Source organism: Penicillium samsonianum (genome assembly GCF_028829775.1).
Source record: "Penicillium samsonianum strain IBT 33392 chromosome Unknown utg000003l_segment0_segment0, whole genome shotgun sequence".
Lineage (NCBI taxonomy): Eukaryota > Fungi > Ascomycota > Eurotiomycetes > Eurotiales > Aspergillaceae > Penicillium > Penicillium samsonianum.
In genome coordinates, this window is record NW_026643261.1 from 8,273,491 (window position 1) to 8,282,605 (window position 9,115).

A 9,115-nucleotide genomic window follows, 5' to 3' on the forward strand; every position below is an offset into this window, starting at 1 on the left:
AGTGCTTTTGGTTTTTGAGTTCCAACTAATATCTTAGGGGCCACGTGACTGACAGAGCCCAACCAGCCTTGAAGACTATATACACCTCGGCATCTGCATCTACATCTGATTGGATTTTAAATTGGGATTATATTAGATTCATTGATCATTAGATCCAATTGAGACCCATACGCTGAACGGGATATCAGAAACAAAAGTCCCAGACGCCATAAACTAAAAAGCAAAAAAGCAAAAAGATAAGCTAGCAAAAAGATTTGTTGAAATTCACGCTAGATAGATGTGCACCTTCTTAGGAAAGCTTGTGGACAGGGCACTCCATCTTCCTCTCAAACCAATCAACAATGCAGTGCTTGTGGAACTTGCACAGGCACTCAAGGCGGGCCAGATTCTGCCCAACCTCGTAGTCTTCCATACAGATCGTGCACTCCGCTACCTGGCTATCCTCACCGAGGCAGTCCTTCTCCGTGGCCACAAACGGAAGCATGCGGGCTGCCGACGGAAGATGTGGCAGCGGAGGACTCTGTTGCGCGGATGATGTCCGTGGCGGGGGGTCGGTCTCAAATAAGCCTCGATGCACGCCCGGGTGTGGGCTTGGCGTGCCTCGAGAGGTTGCTCGGGACTCAGTGGAAGAAATTGGCGTCTGCATACGGGGCAGAAATCACCCTCATCCGGTGCAGGTCCACGGGGCGGGTTACCCTCGCGGCTGGAAAAGGAACGACGTGGTCGGGCTATGCCGGTGGCCGAGGGAACACGGCGGGGTTGCGAGTTCAGTTCATTTAAGAACTGTGGGCGGTCATTTGCACCTACGGTTCGTCGCTCGTGACGAGCTTCGGGAATCTGGCTCGGACCCTGCGCGTTTTCATGTCAGTCCATATTTTATTAGGCAAAATGATAGGGGAAAACTAACCGATGAGGCATGATATGCGTTGGCCATAGTGGATGAAAGAGAATGAGTGGATCGGTGGCCATGTGCCCGCACAGTACTGTAACCAAGCGGATTCGGATTTGGATCTGGCACACATGGATTGCAAAGTCGTACTTCTTCGCCTCCACCAAGAGCAGGATTGAGTGTCGTTGATTCTGTTGTTTCTGTTGTTACTGCTGTTGTTGGTGCTGATGTTGATGATGATAGAACAGGTTCATCGCCTGTGAGATCGACGATCGGTGGAGGATGGGAAGGCATTGGCGGGGAATCGGGAAGGAGGTCAACAAACTCAGGAGGGCGGACAATATACTGTCTGGGAATTGTGATCCGATGTGGGGAACATGATGCACATACAACTCTCCCACACTTTCGGCAGTGGTGCTTTCTGTGCCAGAAGTTGAAGACTATCCCACAAATCGGACATTCTGACACATCTGAATCTGCCTGCCATCTCGGGAGAGCCATATCCGTAAATGGTGGATGTAGATCATTGTGAACAGATGAAATGGAATGAGGTTGATTAATCCAGGGTGTTGAATTCTCCTGTCGAGAAAGACCCGGCACTTGTTCGCCAGAAGTAGAAGAACGAGGCGTCCCCGGTGGAGAGGAAGAGATATCAATTGCTGTTGCAAATGACGAGCCAGATGCTGCGGAAATGGAACTTCTAGTGCGGGACGAAGGCAGTACCATCGAAACAGATCTATGCGGCAAGATACTCCTGGAGGATCCCCCATTGTCTCGGGCCGGTCCAGCCGTGCCTCCAGATCGTCCCCATTGCAACCTCGCATCCTCGCCGGTACTGGTCAATCGTCTCTTACGCTCTGACCCGGCGCGAATGGGAAAGACTCTCGCCCTGGAGCTGCCTCCTTCATAGCCGCTGTAGCTCCCAGCTTGGACTGTGCCATGTCCCTCTGGTCTTTCGACCGGCCTCGTACCTGCCCGCATCCTCGGCGGGGGGTGGACGGAATCGGGCTGGACGACGCCGTGCTTGATCCAGGCATTATTATTGCTGGGTCGAATGATATGGACCCTCCGTGGGATTCTGTTCAACACAGGCAACGAGATCGATCTCGGCCGTTGAGGTGACAGTCTTCATGAACTAGGTGGCGGTGGCGAGGGAAATGGACGGCGGGGAAGTCGAAAATATAGATGTGGAGGATGGATAATCCTTTCGTGCAATCTTTGGCTCAGCCTCAATGACGTTGACGCTTTTTGCCGAAGATCGCATCAAGGAGAGACAGGATGATGCTTATCATGGAGCCAAGGCTGATTGGATCGGATTTAGGAGATGGATGAGGCTGAGAGTCGCGTGACTATACTCTCAGGTGCCAGCAACGCAGTAGCGATGCCAGCAGCATATGAAAACGATGAACAGAAGAAAACCAGCAGAGTAATACTTGACTCACAGCGAAAAGAGAGGAAATGGGGCAGAGCATTGCATGTTTGGCCCAGATACGGTTGTTATCGTGGGGCGGTGAGGCGGTGGCGATTGACAGTATCGGCCCGATCTGCCCGCACATCATCGGCCTCGGTTGTTTCTTGTTGTTGCTCGCTCCATGTTCTGACCTGGGTCTCATAATTCAAACAAGATACATATATTGCTTATCTATGGGCGAATTATTACTTTAATCCATCTTTTAAGCCATATCTAGGCCTTAATGTCACCGCTAAAAAAGAGCAAGAGCACTAATGAACAACCCTCATTAATTATGATCTCGGTACTAGTGTGTCCGAAGATTGATACAAGAAGAGCGAAAAGGCACAGGTACAGAAAGAAGCAAAGCCTCCAAAAATAAAACAGCATGTGGCCTAGATTTAGCGACAGCCAGAAAGATAACAAAGAAGCCAATGCGCTCACTCCCCATTAGGTGTACCTCGGGATCAGAGATAAAACGCCGTCGCAGCAATTTTATGTCGGCAAACAAAGCAAGAGATGGACGGACAGAAAGTAAGGAAATTCGTGATGGTGGCATCAATTCGCCAGTATTTCGGGGAGAAGACGTGGTGACGATATCGATAGAGGTGAATGGGAAATAAGTGGGGGCAGATCCATGATAGGAGCAGAGAGAGAGATAGAGGTAGATATCGAAGAAGAGGAATATACTTGTTCAGAATACATCTGGCTGCCTTTTGTCATATTTCTAGCGTTCGTGTCCGCTCAGCGCAGCTTCGTCGACAAGTTCTGCTGAGCTGCCTGTAAACGATGGTTCATCGGGGCTCGCCTCGTGGATGTGGTCGTGTGCGCGATGTTGAGGTACATAGCCCATACTCGAAGGCCGTTCCGATCGAGGGCCGCTCGAGGCGTTTGACCTTGACCTTGAAGTTGAGGTCATAGACAGACCTCGATCACGAGATGGCGAGCTACTCCCGCTGAAGGGCAGGCGCGCGGTGGTGGAGCCTTCTGGCTGGAGAAGGTGCTCAGAGTGCTCAGAGTGCTGGCCTACCCCAGAATTGTGCGACAGGGTCTCGGTCACAACTGGAAGGCCAGCTGTAGTTGCACCCGCGTCTTGTTCACTAGGCGCCTGTGTGTGGCGAGAACCCGTTCGACTGGGCAACTCGATGCCACCGCCAACTGACGTATTAAGTGGTGGCAGCACTGGTGGGCGTGTCTCACTTGATCGCTCGGGGTCGTGGTCATTATCTGAATCCTGATAAGGAACATTGCTAGTAGACACATTCCGAGAATGGCTGGCGGATGGCGTGCCTGTATCATCCTGATAATGATCATTATAGTCGCCTCCTCGCGGGAATAATCCCGGAGGAGGCGCACGAGCACTTCGGACCACCTCAAATCCTTTGGCGTTGTCCTTGGTCTTCCCTTGGAGCAAGCCTCGGAACCAGCCCGTCGCAGACGAGACTGGGCCTGTGGGGTCGGCTGGGCCAGTTTTCAACTTTCGGGTGCCGCTATGGGATAGCGGTGGGCCTCGGACACCGTAGTAGAAATCAACTTCGCGAACAGCATAATCCTTTGGCTTGCGTGGGGTATCAAGCTCCATATCATCCTTGGGTGCTGCTAGATATGCTGGAACAGGTGTGGCCCGCCCAGACATGGTACCATCTGCCAGGTCGTCTTCGGTATTGACTGCTCGGCGGCTTGATTTTGATTTCAAGAAGCCCCTTGATGGGCTCTTCCCTTTCTCGAGAGCAGCACTTCCCGGGGGAGTTCTTTTCCCGGGGCGGGGTGGTCGATAATAGGGATCACGAGGGTTTGTTCCCATCATCGTACCACTGCTAGGCGAGCTAGGGAAGCCGGCTCCTTGGTAGGCAGTTGAGGTAGGTGTGGGAAATCCTCCACTGGGGGCACGACTGTGCGTGCCCCCTTGCGAACTGGGATAATCATAGACAGCGCTGGCTCTGCCATCACTAGCAGTGGCACGGTTCAGAAGAAGACCAGAGCTCCCAGACAGACTGCGTGGACGCGATCCATCAAACTGAGAAGACATACGGTCGTCACCATGGCCGAGCATAGCAGCCTCCGAGCCCATACTCTGCCGAGTAAGATCACGCCGCGGAGTGCGCCTAGAGAGCTGGCGCATACCAAGTACCTTGGTCAAGCCACCACGAGTGGCACCGCCCGCACCAGCCAGTCTTGCCAGAACCTCGATCAATGTTTGCATCGCGTTAAGGAAGAACCCGAAGATGAGAACCATGGCGTGTAGCACAAGGATCAAATATCCGATCCATCCTCGTGCCACATCCGAAACTGTCAATGACGGCACAAAGATGACGCTCAAGATAACTGTCAAGAAACGCACGATAGAGAAGAGGCAGTGGTACAGGTTCATGTGAGTCGGTCCTGAGAAAGGTCGGAAAGCCAGCAGGGTTAGTACGGAGACAACTTCGCAAATGGCTAGCATTACCACCTGGGCGATGCCAGATGGCTGCAAAGCACCAATGGCTATCCCGCGAGCGACGTTCAAGACAATCGGGACGATGCCGAAGGCTGCTGCATCGTCACAGTATGTATTATATAGCGGCCCATACAATAACACTGTAGGCAGATCATCGAAAAGGTGAGACTTGGGTCGGGTGGTAAGAATCACTCGGATAACCCAGATGGAGAAGCAAGCGAGAATAACAAGCACAACGGCTGCCAAAGCAACACAATAAGCGGGCGATTGACGAGCGAGAACCAGTTGGAAGAAGGAAAGGGAAACGATTGGCAAGAGAAGGAAATTGAAGACAATGCGAATGAGATTGCCCATGGTAAACGGCATGTTTCTAGCACGCAGATCCTGATCGGTGTTGTTTGCCAACTCACGATACAACCATCGAAGCGCGAATGCGATCTGGAATAGCACCGTCACACAAGCCAGGATTACCAGCACCCATATCATCATACCGGGCCAGATATCCTGGGACGAGGCCATGCCAACCAGGTGGTTCAATCGGTCGAGGCCATAAGTTCCATTGATGGCATATACACCATCGACAACGGGATCGCGGCCCATATCAGTGCTCACGAAACTCTGATTGAACATGAGAGTCGACCATGCTCCCTGGCTCACTGCAGGCTGGAAGAAGCCTGGGTAATCCAAAGAAAGCGAGCCCGTCAAGACCACGAATTGAAGGTATTGCAGGCAATCTGCAAATCCAGGAGTGACAAGCCGGAGAACGTCCTCATCTCGGCCGTAGTTGCTTGTCCACCGAAACAGATCAGTTGTGCCCCAAGGGCTATACATGGCGGCAGCGATGGTCGCAATCCCCACGAGTATCAAAATTACAAGAGGCACATAGGCGATGGCATTTTTGAGGGCTGTCCCGAAGTCCGGCGTGGCGCTCACTGAAATACACGCGAGCTGAACCGCGGATGCATCTCCAGAGCGAATCGTCAATAACGGTGTGATGGTTCCGAAACGGTAAGTTGAAAGCATATCATGTTGAACAGAGAACGCTCGTAATGTGTTCAAATCACTCCTGCATAAAAGAAAGGGATCAGTTAGAAAGCACAGACTTTTTGTTCCGGGAACAGCTTACAGGTTGTAATTGAAGACTGGACCCAACGGGAGGGTGCCTTGCGTTACCGCGTCACGGAAACGAGAGGCATTGTGGAAGGGCGTGAAGCTGAGCACGTTGAGATCCGTCATCAGCGTGCTGTACTTGTTGTTGGTACTGCTCACATCCTCAATCTTCCCATCGGTCCAATTGGGATTTGTCCAGACGGGGGAATCCAGTGCCGGGTAATTTGCAGTTCGAGACACAGTTCCCGACACATTGCCATAAACCGTGATAGCGAGCGGGTGTAGAGGGTTGGTAAGGTTGAATTTGACGGACACGTTGGTAGGAACGAATTGAAGTTGTAGAGGGTCGGACTCGAGGACGGTTTCCGATAGACAATTTTCAAAGTCCAATAGAACAGCAGCGGCTGGCGATGCAAAGCTCACTAAGCAAAGCAGTGCAATCCACCACACAGGGCTCCATGGTTGTGTTCGGCGTTTCGAAGTGTCACGCCATGGCCGACCTTGCAAAATGTGTAATCCACTGCGTCGCGGCCCCCTGGTTCCTTTCCTTCGAGAGGAGGATGTGGATTTTTCCAGCTCGATCTCCGCCGCGTCGTACATGTCCGTTTCAGGCATCCGGGATGACCTCCTCGGGGAGGTCAACCCCCGGCGTAGATGATCGAATCCACGTTGTGTTGACAATGGGTCGATGTCGGGGTCTCGTCCACCGCGCGCACCCCTTCCCAGGGTCGATAGTCACTTGAGATTGATAAAAATGTTACCGCAGGAAATGGACCAAGGATGAAGTCTCGCGTGATGGAGTTGGGGGTTTCGAAGTTAGGCCGGTGCCTGGAGGTACGTAAATCTGCGTACGTTGTAAGTCGGCCGCTAAGTCGTCAAACGCGGCATATCCCGGGGGAAGATCGGAAGTCAAAGAACAAAACACAAGGTGGAAAAAAGTGGCTCAATTTTCGCAGTGGGTTGGTCTGTTGTTGTTGCTGCGCCTTGTTTAGTCTGGCCCTGGTGGAGTTTGACGGCTGACTACTCGACTATGCTAATAATAGGCGGCTATACCTATCTATGTACTCTTTTCTTCTTTTTAAGAGTAAGATTATGAAATACAAAATAAAATACAATAAAAATTCTTTTTTTTTTAGGACTATTTTCAATCCCATAATTATATCCACTGTGTCGGTTGGAGCCGAACCCCCGGAAATAAATAACCGAGACCCTGCGTCTCTACAACAGTTTCCTGCCCTGTTGTCATATCCATGGACAGAAATCGTCTTCAATTACGAGGGAGGAGACATGTCTTTATGTCTTTATCTTATAATCGTTGTGTTCTAGAATCATTCCTCCTCATATGTCTCGGTCGACTCTAAATAGTCGCTCAAGGTGGATTTTTGTCTGGATTGTCTCACTTACTGATCGGTGAACCCCATCATGCCCGAGGCTCAAGGCTTTATTCGTGCCGATCAGTTTCCGGCAAGACCTGGCGTCGGCTATGTCGTGGAACTATGAGATTGGAAGGTTACTCTGTGGTGATATTGTCTCGGGTGGTGACTAGGTTGGGATGTGCCACATTGCCCTAAACCGGGGTGAGCCTGGTCGATATTTCATCTAACCAATCGGACAGGATCAGTTGAGAGACAACGATAGTGCAGATATGTAATGGTAGAATTTTCAGGGTCTAGCGCCCTGCGTTAGCTGTCCAACTCCACTGGGGGGTTCAGCGATGGAGGTTTCTGGTGAGACAAGTACGGTGGCGTCAGGCCTTGCTCGTATATAGATCCCGGTATGGAAACTTATTGTTCAAATCCCGGTTGACTCTGTAGTCATATCTCCATCTCGGGGTGATTAAAACAATACTTCTAGAAATTTGGAAGCATACTGGGTCGTGAATATCCGACGTGTACGGAGTACTCCGTAGGGCTATACAACATAGCTCAATGTTTCACCTCCTAGGAGACATGAGAATACTAACGAAAAGGTTAACGCCACATTGAGTTCCTCATTCCACTTTCATTCTCACCCAGTCTAAGCCTGAACCAACCTAGCTCCGTCAACCGAAAGCCGCAAAATCCTCGCCTAATCCAGTACATTCACTATCTCTCTATCCCTCAACAAACTACATATGTATCCTCAGCAAACTGTGCCAATCCAAACCATATTCCTTCATTCTTCTCTTGAATCTTCGGCATTGCCGCTGTGAACAAATCAACATCATGTCCAACCATTAAATCCGGATCTAACATTGTTCCTAGCTAGTGTGTGTGTGTTAGTAGCTGTTTGTTTCTATGTCTGGCCAGGCTGCTGTGTACTTGCCCATGACCTTGCAGTATATAAATTTGACTGTCTCTATGTGTCTGTCTGTAACAGCTCAGCGATTCTATACCGCTACTGCGAGATGACGGCGGTGAATACTGCCATTAGAGCTTATAGTAGATTGTAACTAATATTCTATTCTAGGCTTAGTATAGACGGGCTTCAAATGGTCTATTATTACTCTGGTGTTTGAATATCTCTCGGTCACATGATCTCCTACCGTATTTGGACTCCTACAGTCTTCCTTTCCTCCCCTTTTCCATAGTTCTTAACAGTTCTGCAATACGGTTGTAATGTCTCATGCTTTATAATATTATATACTGGCCAGTAGTACTCGAATATCTGAGAGTTGAAAATTTTTGGTTTTTTTTCGATTCTGGTGATGTTATCGTGATAATATATTGCTATCTTGCCAAGTGGAGATGTTTATTATCGGCTTGAACAAACAGGGATTATGTACACAAGGCTTGCGTACAAGTAACTTATTCTTCAAAAATTGTATACATTAATATAGACCTCAGTGCGATGTGGAACATATAGGGCTGGGACTTGACACCTTCTGTGGCTTGCTGCAAGGTCCTCCCCCACACTTCTGAGAGCCCAAGATAATAGACCCCGGATTTTCCAAGGCTAGTATGCCAAGCCACTACCATCTGTTCATTAAATTGATAAGTTTGTACATAGAAATGAGATTGGCCGTCCTTGCAACCTTAGAAGCTCCACTAACTTTACCTAGGTAAGATTGCATAGTGAGTAAGCAGGTCTGTGATCTCCCGAGGTCCCCGGGATGATCTACTTCAGGGTGTATGTAGGTATGAACGCTGGGCACAAGCGGATATTAATTGTTTAGATGCGGGGTGGTCCGAGCTACAACAGCTGTTGATAAAATTTCTTTGTTCTTTTTCCTTGCATATGGCGTGGGTTC

The 9,115-nt window shown here is 50.0% G+C and overlaps 2 protein-coding genes across 2 annotated transcripts; both read right to left on the bottom strand.

Annotated features, from left to right (window-relative positions):
• Nucleotides 1–289: 289 nt before the first annotated feature.
• Nucleotides 290–2,344, bottom strand: N7471_006822 (phosphatidylinositol-3-phosphate-binding ubiquitin-protein ligase; the record flags this gene model as incomplete). The annotated part of the gene is made up of 3 exons (XM_057279541.1): nucleotides 908–2,344; nucleotides 663–849; nucleotides 290–612 (listed from the first exon to the last, which is right to left on the bottom strand). The coding sequence occupies exons 1-3, from the start codon at nucleotides 1,868–1,870 to the stop codon at nucleotides 290–292; spliced, it is 1,473 nt and encodes a 490-aa protein (XP_057139151.1). The 5' UTR covers nucleotides 1,871–2,344.
• Nucleotides 2,345–3,066: 722 nt separating this feature from the next.
• On the bottom strand, nucleotides 3,067–6,501 carry N7471_006823 (uncharacterized protein; the record flags this gene model as incomplete). Its single annotated transcript, XM_057279542.1, has 2 exons — nucleotides 3,067–5,842; nucleotides 5,903–6,501. The coding sequence occupies 2 exons, from the start codon at nucleotides 6,499–6,501 to the stop codon at nucleotides 3,067–3,069; spliced, it is 3,375 nt and encodes a 1,124-aa protein (XP_057139152.1).
• Between the last annotated feature and the right edge of the window lie 2,614 nt (nucleotides 6,502–9,115).